Below are 18,304 nucleotides of genomic sequence, written 5' to 3'. Positions count from 1 at the left end.
TTGCATATCAGTATGCTGCCTGTTCAACCAGTCAGTACACTTGTCAGTGAAACAAATGGAAAAGAAGTAGTGTAAGGTTCTTCACCTCATTTAACCAACGGCTGGTTCTAGAAAAAACATGTGTACTCTGGTATGAAACCCAAAACCCTATTTTCAATGTGCTAATTACATAAATGTTGACACATTCACATTAACCAATAAGATTTTTAAAAATCTATTTTACAGTGTTGAATAGTTTACACTGTAGAGCTGATCAGAGGATATCTGTAGGATTCTAATGCTAATCAGGTTACACACAAGTATTCATGAGTATATCATGTCAGAGGACCATATGGTCATATGCTTATTAATATTTTTAACCATCAATGTTTGAATGTATGTGTTGTTGTGATGAGAAGCTGTCATGATGGAGCCTGTGGAGTAGTGTGAGGTTTAACATCTCAGCTCTGACACATTAGCTGCTTGCCAGGGTTTCTTCCCACTGACTGCTGGCCTGGTAAATGGACACCGGGCTGCACAGTGAGTGAGTCAGTGTGTGTGTGTGTGTCAATAGGACTCTTGTTACTGCTGCTGGAATAGATACAGATGGGGGTAGTGCTGCCTTCATGGTGCACTCTAAGCATCTGTAATCTTTATGTCCAAAGACATCCTTTTGCACAGTTAAGTTTTTTTGATCGGATGCATGTGTCTGGGAGGATAAATAAAGGTGTCTGTGTTGAACAATGATGTTATTGTCAGTAAGCTTGGGAGAGATATCTCAGACAGTCTACAGTAAGGCCTGTCACTGGGAGTTGTACATGTTGACTGACAGAAAAGGATGCAGCAACAAAATTCATTTTATGATAAATGGCATTACTGTGTTGGAGACTCGTCATCATTTAGACGCTTAATTTCTGATTTTTTTATCTTAAACACAAATAATAAGACAAAGTGGATGTTATTTTGCAATTAAGAATAACATGACAAACACATTGCTCATCCTACATGAGTTTACACAATACTACTATTGATCAAAAAATATAACATCACAAATTCCAGTAAAACATACAGTATACAAAACCAAGAGAGAAAATATCAATTATAACATCATACATTTTCATACTGAGACTGACAGTTCATTAGTGCCCTTTTAAGCAGTTTAGCACAACATTTGGATGAAATGGGTCATTAACATGTCTCATATACATGGATGTAAATGGCCTCCTTGATCTGATGCATTCACCTCACACCCACCTTCAAAAACCATCTTTGGACAGAGATAGATGTTACATCTGCCCCTGGACCTTCATCAGTGCCTCAGTAACCTGCTGTCTCCCTTTCCCTTTCTCTCTCTGTGTGTCTGATTGTGTGCAGGTGTGCTGGAGTCAGGGTGGAGCCCCCAGCTGCACATCATCACTGCAATCAAGATCCCTACTAATACTCAGCTCTGCCATCCCCACACTGCCAGATCATAGTCTCATTGACCAGTTTGTGTTGCTACGCTCCAGCCTCATTTCTGCTTGTTTGCAAGTTGTTTTTGCTTTGCTCCCTGACTAACCTCATTCTCTGTGTTCTCTCAGTCCTGCTGCCCCTGACTCTGGCCCTTCATCTATTCCTCCGCCTGCTCTGGTCTGCTGCTCTGCCACAATCCCCGTCATTCAGCCTCGGATCCTCACTCACCCAGTTCCCTTGGAAACCTCTCAGGGACTGCATCCTTCAGCCCTGCTCTGCTCTGGTCACACTCAACTGCACTCAAGTTCATACTTGTCAAAGTTGTCAATTGTTTTTTGCCCAGCTTTTTTTTAAATGTTAAGATGTTTTCAGTTTAACTGTTCAAACACTCAAAAGAAAAAACAAAACAAAACAATTTCCTGGAATTAAAAAATAAAACAAATCGTTGATGTTTTAAAGTTAATTTTATTTTATGCTCGGAATTGTTTCTATTTTATCGTATTTCCGACATCGCTTGAATGCAACTTCACCTCAGAGACCGATCTGAGCCGCGCATGCGTATTAACAGCGGAACCCCCTTGCATACACAACTCTGAGGCTCCTGTGATTAAAACAGCGAAGATGCGGAAAAGTGTGAAGAAGAGATAAGCGGGGATCTACCGGAGTCGGTGGGACCGGGTGATGTGACAGCTGCAGGCACCGACCAGCGCTGCTGTCAGAAGGTTAAACTGCTGCTTTTTGTTGCTATTGTTCAGCCGACTGAGACTCCAGAGAGGCTGCACAAACTCCTGGAGCTGTCCAAGGTAGGAGTCTCTCTCCCCGGTGTCCTTCAGCTGTGCAGCCGCTGGTGTCCACAGCGGAGCAGGAAGTGCAGCAGACAGAGCACCGCAAGAGAGCCACACCACTGTCTGCTGTCAGGTTAGTCATCATCACCAGCTCAAACAACTTCACGTTTCATTTCTTTAACCAACACTGTCGTTCAGTCTTAACAAGGTGACCAAGCTACACACTGACTTCACCTGTGGAGAGAACATACACTGCAGCTCTGTTTACTGAGCACAGCTGCATCCACTGAACCAACAGCTTCATGAAGTTAGTTCACCACCTGCCTACAGGCAATAGCCTAATGGGGTTAAAGTTGAATATATCTAGACTAGACAATTCCTAAAGGGGCATTCCACTAATTTTACACGCACACAAATCAGTTTATTAGTCAAGAGGAGTGCTTACTCAGTCAATGCAAACAGCTTTAAAGTCTGAGAAAATAACCCTGATGATGTCACAGTGATGTCATCAGGTAGAGGCATCCACTCCCTTCTGAGGAACTGGAAACCAGCCAGAATTTTACTTTCCAATCTGGTTGATTTAATATGTCTCGATTCACAGAAATGATAGTGGTTACAAAATGATTGTCTTGGGCATCTATCTCCCATTTGTTATGTCTTTTACTATGGTGCTGGAGGTGAAAATAAGACTTAATTATATATATATATATAATTTATTTACTTACCAGAGCATCATAGCTTATCATTGGCTCACCTCCAGATTCCTTAGATGTTCTTTTAAAAAAAACAGAACAGGAACAAAGTTTAGGACCGAACACATATGAAGAACACAAACTCAGTAGTGTCTTTAGTGGACTGAACAGTTCTTTTAGTGCACAGCTGCATCAATGACACCTTTGTGCTGCTGTGGTGAAGCTTTTCAATGACTTGCTAGAATATTAAGTGGCCTTTATGATTACTTACTACTGCTGGCTGTGAGCTCTTTTGTATTCTTTATTTGCTCTGTGTTGGCACTTTAAGGAGTTTTATTGCCTTGTGTTTTTACTTCTCCATGTGTCCGGTGCTGTCTTTCAGACTATTTTAACTGTTATCCTGGCTTTGATTGTTTTTGTTTTAATATTTTTTTTCCTCTTGTTGCATGTGATAACTATTGTAGTTTCTGTTTTGGGGATCAATAAAGTATATCTAGCTATAAAATTGTTTTTGGAATGAGTTGCTATGGATACTGTTATATATCTGCTCTTTTGCTCTGTGGCTGCTTGTTAATAGATACTGTATTTCATCACGCTGCTGGTGTTGGTGGTGTGTACATGTAGTTTGGTAACATGAGTTTTCCATGGGTCTACTTCACATTGGGTCCAAAATGTTGGAGACGTCTACTTCAGGGTTATCTCAGCTTGACGGAAGATTACAACAGAGAGCTTGTGTTCCAAACTATGAGTGTGGAGTTTGAAAGATGTGGGTGTTGATCAGGCAAGTAGAATCTTTCATGATGGGAAATGTTGTATCCAGTATTTTTCCAGAGTTTGTCCCATACTAGGGACTAAAAGTTAAGATACCTCAACCTCTGCTTTTGACAATTAGGTTTTTAAGTCCCAACTAAATTGCTGGAGTGCCCCTTTAGAATACTGAATATTGACATAAAATGTCAGCTATGTGTCCAGATATGTTTTTTGGGACTTTCCATATTACAATTACTCACATATATGTGCCTCTGTTGAGGGGCTGTATTTAGCCTGTCCAGCCTGGTGGTGCAGTAAAAACTGTCAGGGGGCCATATTGTTACAACAAACATTGTTTTATGTTTTGTTTGTCTCTTCTCAAGTTCCTCTTTGTGCACTAGGAGAAATGATCCTGTCAGTCCCGTTTTGTAAACAGTCTTTATCATTGGTGGCCCCAAATTTCTGATAGGGTAATCAATTCATGCATTTTGCTTTACAGAGTCTGTAGCTGATAGCGATACCAACTCTGGTTATGTTGGGTGCAGTCTGTGATTTGTGAACTAAAAAAAACAATACTTAATGAAATGCTAGGCTTACCATTTATTCCACCTGACCAGTCAATTGGAAGGCACTACAGAGATTTGCAGAAGGGTTTTTTCTGAGTTTTATGTTCATTAATCAGCCAGTTAGAAGGAATGCAGCTGTGTATGTGTGTGGCCTGTGGCAGTGCTTCAGTCTGGGGGAGCATAACAAGTATCAGCACCCCCTTAGACCTGCACCTGCTCTGTTGGCCAGTTCACAAATCTGATTGTATCCATCTTGGATTTCTCAGCCTATATGCAAGTCAAGGTCAGCTCTACTTTAGTCCAGAGTGTGGTGGTAATGTACCTGAAGCTGACTGGTAACTGCCAAGAAACAACAATAACAGTTTAGCTAGCTAGCCAACAACTATCCATCACCTAACACAAACACATGGGCGACTCCCATGGATAAACTCCCTCTGAACACCTTCTGTATGACTGACTGACCTGAGTCTGACAGAACGATGGCTAATTTCAGTGTAACGTCCACTGCCATTATGACAGGGGCAGATTATATTTGGCCCCATAATGAAAGCTGAGGTTTTTCCCTTTTCCCCTCATTAATCTATAGTAACAATGTAAATCTCAATAAATACGACTTTGTATAATTTATAAACTTACAAGTTGAATAACAGGTACATAACTTAATTATTATTAAGCTGCCATAATTTGGCTGATCTGACCAGAACAGATTTGTGTCAATAAGAGCACTTGGCTTCAACCATAAGTGAAGCAGGCCTCTGCTTTCTTGTGTGTGGATAAGATATCAATTACATTCAAGTCTCATAGTGTAACACAGAAGATATGATCATGTTTATGCGTCATTTTTTTGCTACATGAGTATCAACATAAGCTGCTATAACTCTATTAGCCCTTACTTACTCATATGGATTATGACATCTTCCCTCAGATAAAACCCTTTTATCAATCAGTATGATTCTTAAATGAATGAAAACAATTAAAAACATATTTGGCTGTGTTTTCACTGAACCTGTGAAATGTTGGTCCCCCGGTAAGCAGCAGTGGTTGACTCTTGCTTCTAGTGGCCACTTCTACAGACTGCTTGTTGGTGTATACTTAGGAGAAGTAAAGCATATAGTGAGGCATAAGCATTTACATCTTTTTTAACATCTGGCGAGGATGTGTCTATAACTACTTCTGAGGTGGTTTGAATAATTAGATATCTGTCAATCTCTAATACTTCTCGGATGCATTTGCACATACAATATATGTTCACAAGTGTCTTAAAACAACAGTCAGGTGTCCATATGAACAGTGGAAGAGGTTTTCCTCACTGTAATCATTCCTCCTGTTCATACTGGCTATTAAAAGATCCTTCAAATGTGCTTTCAATGTAAGTGATGGAGGACAGTGTTTCCCTGTTGAGCTGTGGTGGAAGTATAGTAACACAAAGAGGGACTTTGGCACTAAAAGACTGTAACGTTGAAAGATATCTACTTGATTTGACTCATTTGGATGCTGAAGCTTCATATTAACTTCAGATAAACTTTTAAATACATTTTTGCACAGAGGGAGGACTGTGGATTTTGTCCCCCATCACTTCCATTGTAAGTTAATTATGAAGGGATCTTCTAATGGTCAGTATGAACAGGAGGAATGATTACAGCTAGAAAAACATGTTTCACCATTTATTTGGGCTCCTGACTGTTGTTTTAATACACACACAGAAAAATTGTGAACCCGCCCTTTAACTTTTACATAGCTTTCATTATTACTCCATCATTTAAAGCACAATAAGGAAACTGCATTATTAATTAGGAAAAATTAAATGATCTTTTAATTATGATTTATTCTTTTACTTTAAGTTTTATAGTGCATTATTTAAGTGTAAACCAACATATTAACTGATTAGAATCAAACAATGTTAAAGTCTATAACTGTTCTAATACCACACTGCAGGCTTCATAGTAAGAAGTAGTTTGTGGTCTTCATTTTAAGATTAAGTTGTGCCACTCTAGTGTTTTCACTGTACTCCATATGATTAAATTTACTTTCACATGTAAAATCTGTGGAATGCCCCTTTAAATTTTGGTTGATGAAGTTTGATTTTTAGGCCCTGTGTTTCCTCTCTGGAATTCACTCTCTCTACTTGACTATATACAGCCAATATATGACAGCCAATAGATAACTCTTTTTCATATTCTGTCATATTTATACCTTAAGCAACAAAACAAGAAGATGAACATGAATACCAAGTTGGCAGTGTTTATGTTGAGAGGTATTTGTCACAGGGAGTCATGAGTCAGGTGTTAGGATCACTACCAGTCTCTGTGCTAGATTTTGCATGTTCTCCATGTGGCTGCACTCGTTTCCTCGCACAGCCAAAGACATGCAGGTTACTTGAACTGGAGATTCTAAAGTGCTCATAGCTGTACAGATAATGATAGTGATAGACTGCTGAGCTGTCCTGCATCTTAAACGGTGCAAGCACTGATGTGATGGATTTGAGACTTTTTTTTCTGTAATCAGGTTGCCACACACAATAATAGTGTTTATTAAAATAAGACCAGATGACAGAGTTGTGATCTGCCCTGGTGTCTCCCTGCTCCTTATATACTTAGAACATTTCTTTATTCTGCTGCTGGATGATGGAATAATCTTGAAGCCTTAGACTGATCACATCAAGCATCAAGTGTTTGAAAAGATGTTTCTCACTAACTTATATAGATGGCTCAGAACATGTCTTGACTGGTGCTATGGTTTACTGTGTTTCAATCGATGATTGTAACTACTATTGTGCAGAGTAGTTCTGTATTTTTAATCATCAAATAAATTCAATTCAATAGATCAATCAGACAAAGGGATGTAAATATAGGAAATAAATGAGGAAATTAAAAGATATAGGACCCTATTTTAACCATCTAAAGTGCATGTAGGGTGTGTCTAAATCTACTTTTGCTATTTTAATGGCGGAAAAAATTGTCGAAAGGTTCAAAGGGGTTGTCCATAGTCAATAATAGTCAATAGTCGGTAATTAATCATGGGTGTGTTTTGGGCGTAACATGCAATAAACCAATCAGAGTGTCATCTCCCACTCCCTTTAAGAGTCAGGTGCACTTGCACCTTGGCGGGTTGTTATTATGATGGCGCATTTGCCAAGTAGTAAGAAGGAGCACCTTTCTGCAGAGGAAATGGATCTGCTTGTGCGCAAAGTGAAAGTGCACGATCCATAACGAGCACACTGGCCCCTGCTGCTCCTGGGCCCTCCCGTGGCCCCAGACAACCAGTTTAAGATCCTGTTCATTAATTTGCTTTTTTCATTAAAATAGTTTTTGTAATTTGTATTTTTGTTTGGTTTTTGAAAAGGTTTATTTTTTTAATTACATCTTTGGTTTCTTTAAAATAATTTTGTTCAGTCATGGAGTAACAGGTCAAATCAGCAGGGTTTTAATCGCTGAAAGTATGGAAACTTGATCACTGAACTCTCAGAAATGTTAAAGAATATTTGTTAAATGTTGTTAGATCATTTTAATCATGTAAAGAATCATTAACACAGTTATCAGGACTTGATCAGCTCTCTAAGGTGCTGATCCTGCTGCTGTGCAGATTTATCTACTTCTTTAGTTTAATCATTGTTTTCACCTCATTTATTTCCTCATGTGTTCCTCATGTCATCATGTATTGATGCAGCAGGAAAGTTGATCTGTGTCTGATCTGTTGTTGTCCATCTGTTTAAATACCTACATGTATTACCACGATTTGGTCAAATAATTAAACAATTTCATCTATCATTACTGCGATTAGTTCATTCTGATAAATATTATGACTAAGCATTATGACATGTGTTTTTTAAAAATATGCTGATATACATAATAATAATCTTTCACCTTGTAATCCTTTATTTGTAATCTTTTGCATGTTTGTGTGCTGCTGTACGTCCTGTGTGTGTAACAAGCAGAGTGTATATTGTGCACCCGCCTCTGTAGGCACATATTACTATCTTGATAATGCGCCCTTAAAATAACAGTGAAACACTGCAACATTGACTTCAGACCAGGTTTTTGTTGGTCAATAGCACAATCACTCTCTGATGCCTCACGATAGCAATGCGCCAACAATGTGCCTGACCACACCTTACTTTAAGACCAACACGCCCATGGGCGCTCTGATGGGCGCAAGTGCATTTGCTATTTAAACAACGTGGGCGCTGGACAGGAAAATGACAACTTTGTCTGTCTGAAACTAACAAAGACACTTGCATCATGCTTGGCGCCGCTTTGTGCTGGGTGTAAGATAGGGCCCACAAAGTTTGCAAAATCTACAAAAAACAACAGCTTGTTTGTTCCACAAGCCCCATGGCCACACAAGCAGCATCCTCTGTGATGCTGTAAGAGAGGCTGGAGATTTATTTGTGTGATGTGAGTCTGGAGTTAGTCTGTGCAGGAGAAGATCATTATGATGAGAGAGAAGCATAGACAGTTTGACTACTGGGATCATTTCTAGTAAGTGCATTTAGGTTACAGTGACATTTTCTACTTCTGGCTGAACAGCAGCCATTTTAAACAGTGCCAGGGTTCAGCTGTTCAACTGAGGATGTGTACGCTGCTGTATGAAGATTCCACCCCACACAATGCATCACAAAGCCACAGTCTTGTGTATTTTAACAGGCGTGTAGTGGCCCACATGGGGAACAATATATGTTAAAAACATGAGAGCGTGTTGGACAGGAGTAATATTCACACTGTTCTCCTGGAGCAGGCTGCCTCTCAGTGATTGGCTGTGCTGCTGTGTAATGAGGGCTAGCAGACTGCTGCTCAGCTTGATAAAGGTCACAAGAGTTCAAGCTGGGTGTGCATACTGTGCTGGTCTGTAAATACACAGTGTGTGTGTGCGTGTGTGTGTGGATTGCAGGACTATGAATGTCATCCTGAGCTTCTCTTGAGTATTCATGATGTCTAAACTCATCTCAAACTAACTACAGTTAGTTCCTGGTGTTCTTTAACATTATCTACCTTTTTAAAGGATAATTCTGGTTTATTGCAACCTGGCTCTTAATTTCATAGTTTTTGCCATCATTTCTATCTGTAATAATGTGATTGTATGATCAGACAAGTTGTAACAAACCTCCACGTTAGACAAACTTATTTGGAATAGAAAACAAAGGAGAACGGTAAAATTCTTACTCAAACTGTGTGTTCCAAACATCCATCACAAGACAAATTACAGCATCAGTCATTTTTTTCAAATACCCAAGATGTGGCAGGCATATGGTAGAGTTTGACTGGCCACTTCCGGTATTTTTCTTTTTTTCACATCTTTTGCTCAGGCCTGGCCAGATGTCCTCATCAGTGGCAACCAGCAGTGTCGCCCTCAGCACTGGTAACCATAATCCTAACCCTTACTCAGTGCTGAGGGTGAAAAATGTCAGTTAGAACTTCTTAAGACAACTTAACTAAAGACAAACTAAAGTGTTGATTGTACAAAAGTTAACTACGTGTGCCAACTCATGTACTGTCAGAACTACTACTAAGTATGATGTATGAAACAAAAACTATGGGTCATGTCATGTGTCCGTTACTGATGTATGTGAAATGTGATGTGCCTACGATAAACTAAACTAACTGCTTCATTGATATCTCTTCTACAGTGTGTTTGTGTAGGTGCTTTGCTTTGACTGATTGTATACTGACATGATGGAATAAAATCCATTTTGAGCCACTGTGGAAAAAGTACCACAGTGATCCAGTAGTTTGTAATTAGTTATGTATATGACCCCTGAACAGAAGTGACACTGCAATGTGTAATCATATATCAGTCCTTTGATGTTATACAGTTCTATTTTGAGCATGAACAAGTCTGTCTTAAGACACACTTATAACCCAGTTCCATACTGTATACTAACATTGTTAATAGTACACTTTCATATAGAACAAAGAGCTGGTTTAAAGAGACGTCCTGTTTGTTCACTAGACTAAGACACATGCAGTCAAATGTGTTCCATCTAATTCCTGCCTGTCACACTCGTTTTTTAGAATTTTTAAAGAACCAAGTTGTGTCTATTCTAACCTGCTTCTTCTTCTTTACAGTTAACGCTGATAAGAAGAGCAAGTGAACATGCCTCCAAAACGACTCAGTAGAAAAGAACGAAGGAAACTGTGCACCTCACTGGCAGGGGAGGTAAGATGTTTCATAAAGATGATTTAGATGGATGCTTTGGCACTTTGAGTAATCTTTGAGAAAAGAATTGCTGTGTAGAAAGTTCACCACAGGTAACAAGGTTGTATTTACTGTAACTGGACAAGGTTTTATGCGTCTAACAGATCTGCTGCAAAAATAGTATACTGTCACCATCTAGTGGCAAGAGATTGAATAAACCAAGCTTTGTGTAAATTCACAATTTTGCAAATGACATATATGGTGAATTTGAATGTTGAAACTTTCGCAAAAACCTTTTGGGTTGAAAGGCGTTTAAAAAGTGTTTTCATGTGACTGAAAGACGTGGACTAAGGTTTTCCATATGCATCTACACTATGCATTAACAGAAGTCTTGCTGGTTCATTACATGCAAACTGTGTGAGATGGTCTAATAAAAGCACAGTTTTGCCACGTTTCTCTCATGATTGTCAACTTTTGTTTGAGACGGTCCAAATTCACGGTAAGGACCTCACATACTGAAGTCTGACTTGATATTTTGTAGAAACTGATTTGTAGACTCTAGATTAGTTACTTGATGAGTGAAGAGATTGTAATCCACAAACACTACAGCAGTACACTATCATCTGCTCTGCCTGTTGTAATAACACATGGCTACAAATGGAACCAATAGCAGAAGTGCAGTGTATGTATCTGTAGGATGTATAAGGAATGATGAGGACAATCAGACAACACAGGTTCAGTAGTTTCATGTATCATCACTGACTGAGCGTGAGATGAGCGGCACATTCGGAGTAGATCAGATAACAAAAAAATACAAAGGAGGAGTGATACAAACAAACAAAAATCTAATCTGGTCATGAAATGTATGTTTTGTTTCCTGATGCATGGTAGTGTTAAAGTCAGTTGCTAAGTGATACAGTATAATAGTGTTTTAAATGCATTTATAACTTAATTTAGCTAATATTTTTAGATAACAGTATTATTTGATGTTATTTACTGTTAAAATATGAATGTAAATTTCATGGAAATATGCCTAATTGGGAAATGACTCACCTCAGACTTGTCACATGCATACACACTTGTTCACACAGGTACACACCCATCAACACAATATCCTAAAAAAAATACTAGCAATATAAAAACATCATATTCAGTAGTCAGTCCCAATATACAAACTAAATAAATAAATAATGGGGATAAGGGGGATGTTTACCAGTATGGACAGTATTTGTTTGTTCTTTTTCACCTTTGAAGATTTCTACCTGGTTTCATCAGAAGCACCAGCCTTTGTTTTTCTCGTTTACCTATTGAGCACACCACTGTTTTTTGGGATAAAAAACTGTACTTTATCTCACAGTACAGTATATAAATCATCACACAGTACTAGTTCAATACATAAGAGCAGGGCTCCCAGGTTAACCTCTCCCAATTTTGTTAATTTGTATTGATAGCAAATTTGAACAGTTTCCCCCCTAAAAATACAGGAGCAAAAAAAAAAATGATGCAGAGCAAGTCGGAGCAGGTCAGGTTGCCAATCAGGCAACAAAGTGTGTGACTTGGATGGCCCTGACAAAAGATGTCTTCCTGCTGACAGGAGTGTCAGATCAAAAAAGCTCATACTGATAGTTTTGGAAGGTAGTAACTCAGTTTGGAGGACTTGTAGCCATGATATGTATGAGTTAGCTTATCAAACTGCTTTGGTACAAGGAAATCTGTGCAGGATGCACAATGTAAGTGTCTCCGTCCATAAGAACTCCTTCTGCATATGAATTGACCTTTGAGAGGGATGCTGTACTGTACTTCCTCCAGTGGGGAGGAGTTAATGAATGATCAAACTAGAAAAAAGCCTGGAGAGCAGCACCTTGCTTTGAAATTAAGTTCATCTACAAAAGCATCATACAACATGTAGATCAATGTAACGTCATTTCATTCTGTGCTTCAATATTTAAGAAGTGGTTTTGCAAGTGTTGATATTGAAAAAATGAACTTATTGTGTGTATAGAAGACAGCAAAGGTTGACCTGAAAAGTTACTGTGACTTATCCCTTGTGATGTTGCTTCAGGAATGTTACCGGGCTCTTTATTAAGTTTATGTGTCACACTAAAATATTATGAAAAGAGTAAAAAAAAAAAAAAATCTTTCTTTTTTGGTCCCCTGTGTTGTCACTTCTTCCTTTTGAACACAGGTCATTATTAATGCATAATACCCAAGATTGCTCAGTTTCTGAGAAAAGGCAGAAGAGAAGAAGAGTTAGACAGCAGAGGAAGTCACGGAGACACAGAAGTACAGACAAACACCATCAAATGAAAAGTTTAGATGCAGTCAGTAAGTTGTAGTGAAATGTGCCTGCGTCTCATCTGCTCCCAGTTGCAGCACATCAGGCTCAGTGTTGTATTCTGGCTCCTGCTGACTCTGCAGGCAGTGTTTAACTGCAGCCACTAAAGGTTCATGAGGTTAGATTGCTACTGGGATTGATTAAAACCCATTTTAGCTACTTTAGCTTGAGTGGTGTTGACTGAATACTGCTCAGCAAGGAGGAGCTGCACTCTGTTGGGAGTCAGTCTTGCACATACAGTATACTTCATTATTGCACAGTAAGCACACTTATGTAATACTGTCTATATTAGTGATGTGCAGAAAGCCCAGTATTTTTATTTGTACCTATATTTGTTGAGTCAGGCATCTTATGAAGGAGGTCCCTGTGCCGGCTCTCAAACTGGAGTCTCCCAGATCATAGACGACTGCGCTGACTACTGAGCTAAAACTTTTTTAAAACTGTACCTACTGTACATGGTCTGTTTCTTCTTCTGTAACAGCTAATATCCCCCCCAGGGATCAATAGTGTTATCTTCTCTTAAATTTAAAGGATACAATATTATATTGTCAATGCACAGTAGTTTTTAGTGCTCACACAACCAACTTTGCATACTGTCATCTTCGCCATCTGTCTATGTTCACAGCACTTATCTTGTCAGTGGAGAAAAAGATATTACTTGGTTATTGTTATCTGGTGTTTCAATTGAAAAAAGTTAATAAGTAATAATTTTGATGTTATTACACAGAAAACATGATTTACCAATCTTTATGGTCCTCACTTAGATCAGTACTTCCATATCTTCTGTTGTTGCTTCCTAACAGAGAGTTTCTGATATTTTTATGATATAGTATCAATATCAGGGGCTGATGTATATAGTGTATAGTGTATCCTCCTGTACCTGTTTTTACAGTTTATTTCTCCAAAAAGAGAGGGCGAGATCTGTTTGCCAGCTGGCTATCACAGGTGTTGAACACTATCAGCTGAATATTCATACAGTAACACTCCCACGTTTAAATAGACACATTCAGTAGATAAGTAATGTGTGGCTCTAACATGACATTCTGTTACTGCCTCAGTGAGAATGTGTTCAGTCAACAAAAGCTTAATATATCATATTCAATTCACAGCAATATCAAATAAATCAAGCAAATCGCCATATTTGTTATTATATGTTACCAGCAGTTGATATGATAAGTGATCAGACTTGTCATTCATTTTCTGTTGATCTGCTGATTATTGAAGTCCTTACTACTTCAGTTTTGTCCCTTCCTTTCTCTTTTCCTTCTCTCCCTGCATTCTGTTACCCTTTGTTCTCTTCTCTTTGTCCGCTCACTCCTCAGCTTGCCTCCCTCCTTTCTTCCCTTCTTTTCATTTGCCGCAACTTCATCCTGACTGATTCAGCTGTCTCCTTGTGCAGAATCATTTTCAGAATGAGTTTTCCACAGAGCCAGATGAGTGTAGTTTGAATTCAGAGGATTGTGTGTGTGTGTGTGTGTGTGTGTGTGGGTGGAGTGTGCAGATCTGTAGACACTCTGGGGAGACTTGAGAAAACAGTGTGGGCGCACACAAGTGCATTATCCTGCACCTATACTACATCTAAATGAGCTGGATGCTCCAGAAAGCTCTTGGTTGTCAGACTGCAGAGGAGTTTAACACAGGTAGAGACAGTACAACATTTTTAACAAGAGTAAGATCACAATTTATGAATAAATGGGGCAGAATTTGATAGCTGGCAAGTGGCCATGATAAAAGTGAGTAAATCCACTCTGAGATGTGTGTGATCATTCAAAATAACACATGATGCAGTGACAAATATGGTATGAGTTTACTGGCGTTATTAAATTCTCCTGGTCTTTCTTTCATCCTGGTGATTTTGTGAGTTTTGGGACTTGCAGGAGACAGATTAATAAAAGAATGATCAGAACTGAGGCCGAGATGTCCTGACTTTTAATCACATTTATGGGTCAATCTCCCCATATTCCTGGATCCTACACTTCTCACAGTGCAACTTTATAGTCTCATTTTTTGATCCTCCCTGCTTTGTAAGTGCCCACATCTTGCAGCCTTGCAGCCTGACATCCCAGTTTGTTACACACTGTTTGAAAGAAATTTTTTGAAATTAGTTTCTGAGCACAAACTGAAATAACCCTGATGACGTCACTATGACATTTTCACAGCTGAATAGTCCTCCACATTTGAGTAAACTTCCTTTCATTTGTAAAATCAGTGTAGTGCCCCTTCAAAAAATTATTTAATTTTAAAGCAGTTTGATGTTATATAAAATGAATGTTATTGATTGGTCAATTGTCAATAACATGAATAAATCTTAACCAGTAAATTAACTATCAAATTATAAGTAAGTAAGAAAAAGTTATTTAATTTAGCACCTTTCACAGAGCAGGTCACAAAGTGCTTCACAAGAGTAAAATTGTTAAAGAAATAAGACCATAAAGATAGTACAATATAACAGACAGGTGACAATTTAAAGGAAAAACCATTATGAAGTGTCTTAGTAAGGTGTTGGGCCACCACGTGCCACCAGAACAGCTTCAGTGCACTTTGGCATTGATTCTACAAGCTGGAGGGATGAACACCGTTCTTTAAATAGATATTCCCTCATTTGGTGTTTTGATGATGGTGGTGGAGACCGCTGTCTAACTCGTCAGTCCAAAATCTCCCATGGGTGTTCAATTGGGTTGAGACCTGTTAAATGCAAAGGTCATAGCATATGATTCACATCATTTTCATACTCATCAAACCATTCAGTGACCACTTACGCCCTATGGATGGGGGCATTGTCATCCTGTAAGGGACCACTCCCATCAGGATAGAAATGTTTGTTCATAGGATAAAGGTGATGACTCAGAACTTTGTATTGATTTGCAGTGATCCTTCCCTCTAAGGGGACAAGTGGACCCAAACCATACCAGCAAAATGCCCCACACAGCATAACAGAGCCACCAGATCCTCTCACTGTAGGGGTCAAGCATTCAGACCTGTACCAGTTTTCCCTTTCATTTGTCACCTGTCTGTAAGATACAATAATAGAAACAAACTATAAAACATAAGCAACAACATACCTTAGAAACACACAAAATATGAGTCTTCAGCTGATTTTTAAAGACGTCAACAGAGACCGCAGATCGTATGTTTATAAGAAGGGCGTTCCACAGCGTTGGAGCCGCCACTTAAAAAGCACAGTCACCTTTTATTTTCAGTTGAGCGCGAGGGACAACCAGTAAGCCCTGGTCAGAAGACCTAAGCGACCTACTGGTGAAATAAGGATGGAGCAGGTCAGAAATATACAGTAAAGGAACATTATCATACTGTCATTTAATCAGGGTGATGAGTTGACTGAGGGAATGAGTCTCATTTTACTAGGAGTCACTTTATCCAAAATGATGGAACAATGTGTGTGAAAGGAGTGGACCAGACCAGTCACATCAGCCAGCATGTAAAGACAACACTGCACTTGAGTCAAAAGCTGCAGAAAACTTCTCAGCTGAGATGCAAGAGCACTTAACACATTTACTGGGCAGAGAATCAGTATTAAAAGACAGGCTGCACAGACCACATTCATGGTCAGTAACATGCAGCTCCTCAGAGCAGATAGAATCAATATTTAAACCAAGCATAAAAACCAGGTCCAAGGTGTGACCCCTAATGGTTGTGGGACTACACATGGTGAATAAAATTAAACGACTTGGTGACATTAAGAAAATCAGCAGCAAACCTACAAGAAACGTCATCTACGTGAATATCACCAATTATAATAACTCTGTTCAACCTAATGATAGAGGATAAAAAAATCACTGAGTTCAGGCATAAAAGAACTAATAATCAGGGGTCGGTAAATTAGAATACAGTAAAACAGATTTGAACGACCCACTTTGGTCATCTGCAGTTCAAACGAGGAGAAAGCCCCAGTTCTCACCATCTGACTTTGAAAGTAGTTCCTGAAAACCACCCCACCCCGGCCTGAGGTCCTGGTTGTGCTGATAAAAGTACAATCAGGCAGGCACAGTTTGATGAGGGGGACATATTCCAACCTGCTCTGCCAAGTCTCGGTCTGAAACGGAAAATCCAAGCCTTTTTAGATGAAAAAATTATTCAGTATGAAGGACTTATGTGCAATGGAGTGAGCATTTAACAGCACCATCCTGAGGGACACAGACCTACTGTTGGCAACAGCGGAGGCCAAGAGCCAAAGGAGTGCAGGTGCAGTGAAGGTGTAAGTGCCAGGGGAAGACAGTAGAGGGAACTAGTGCTGGAAACAGTGGCCTGAGATGAAACCAGAGAAAAAGAGGGAAGTCCTCTGTGTAAGGTGTAAACAGTCAGTCATGTGGAGAAGTCCTTAAGAGGTAGAAACAATCCTAAAACAAATTAAAATTGTCAATAAAACCTATGTTGTGAACTCTGCAGGCGGATTGGAGCCAGGTGTGGAGGCTGAGGATTCTGCTGAAATGCCCTGCTCCATGTGCCAGTGAAGGAGTTGGACCAGAGATATAAGCAGACTTTCCACAACTACTTAAAACGTTATTAAAACATTAAAATCATTTTCAGCACGGAGTGTTGACGAGCTGCATCAACTATCACTCGGTTGATAGAGGACAGGAGTGAGTGCAGCAGCTCCAGTCCAGAACTATTAATGTGGTCGGGGAGAAAAGGGGACAAGGAGATGACGGCTGTGGGTTCTCCTGGCAGAAGGGTGCATGATCTGTGTCCACACGATGTGATGGAAGTTGCTCACTGAGGATTGGGTGAGCAGGCAAATGTGTTGTGTAGTAGCGTCATCAGACTTGTGAGAGGATTTCTCTGCCGGCTCAGAGCAAGGAAAACCTCCAGAGCATCTGATCACAGCCTTTTTCAGGGGCCTACGACTGGATGAGGAGCTCGTTAGTTGAGATGAGGGCTGTTGGTTTGGCTTCACAGTGGGCTGGCGAGCCACCCAAACACTGTTAGCCACCAGTGGTGAAGACGCTGCAGTGTCAGCAGGTGACGTTTTCACATCAGGACAAGTTGGAACCGCAGGAGCATCAGCTGGATGTAGCTGTTGGAGAGGCGTAGGTGAGGTGGTGAGCCCCGTCCGAATATCCCATGCAACTGTGGACCACCACTTTGGCCCAGAACAACTCATGGTTAGGTGTTGAGCAGGAGGAATGCAATGGACAGGTGGAGTTGTCCCACATAACGGTGCCTGGATGGTTGCATTGAGAGAGGCAATCCATTTGGACTGCCCAAAGGCCACTTCTAGGAAGCTGGACCAAAGAGTCTTTTTTCTTATGTTCATCTGAAAGCCGTCTGATATCCTCCTTAAAAGTTCTATATATAGAACTGTGAAGCAATTTATATGTATTAATCGTTTTTTATTGCCAATGAGGGTAGAGTAGTAATGCAATGTAAAAAATGAGACCTTCCCCGCCTTCTTGGTTGTCTGTAACAGCCTTTGGACTGATTTCTATGTGAAAGACCCAGGCCGGATTTTCAGCAAAAAGTGCTTTGCCTCTCTCCCCCTAACATCAACAAACAACCGGCATAACCACACAACAGCATAACAAAAATGGTGCTATCTTTCTAGAAACACCCTGCAGATATTAGCTCTCCAGCTAATGAGACGGCTAGCCTCCATCA

General features: G+C 39.7%; 2 protein-coding genes across 2 annotated transcripts in view; one reads left to right on the top strand and one right to left on the bottom strand.

The window, feature by feature from the left end:
* The window catches only part of LOC122972423 (2-lysophosphatidate phosphatase PLPPR4), a 53,089-nt gene extending 51,256 nt beyond the window's left edge, over positions 1-1,833 (bottom strand). The window contains exon 1 of the mRNA XM_044339521.1: positions 1,234-1,833. The gene's annotated coding sequence lies outside the window, so the exon portion shown is untranslated. The remainder of the gene's footprint in view (positions 1-1,233) is intronic.
* Positions 1,834-1,865: 32 nt separating this feature from the next.
* The window catches only part of plppr5b (phospholipid phosphatase related 5b), a 175,396-nt gene continuing 158,957 nt past the window's right edge, over positions 1,866-18,304 (top strand). Inside the window, exons 1-2 of the mRNA XM_044339522.1 lie at positions 1,866-2,349; positions 10,287-10,377. Coding sequence (XP_044195457.1) covers positions 10,315-10,377 — 63 coding nt within the window. The 5' untranslated portion in view covers positions 1,866-2,349; positions 10,287-10,314. The remainder of the gene's footprint in view (positions 2,350-10,286; positions 10,378-18,304) is intronic.

This window comes from Thunnus albacares, chromosome 21 (assembly GCF_914725855.1).
Source record: "Thunnus albacares chromosome 21, fThuAlb1.1, whole genome shotgun sequence".
NCBI classification, from domain to species: domain Eukaryota; kingdom Metazoa; phylum Chordata; class Actinopteri; order Scombriformes; family Scombridae; genus Thunnus; species Thunnus albacares.
The sequence above is the reverse complement of the archived record's forward strand: the minus strand, read 5'-3'. Positions and strand labels throughout refer to the sequence as shown.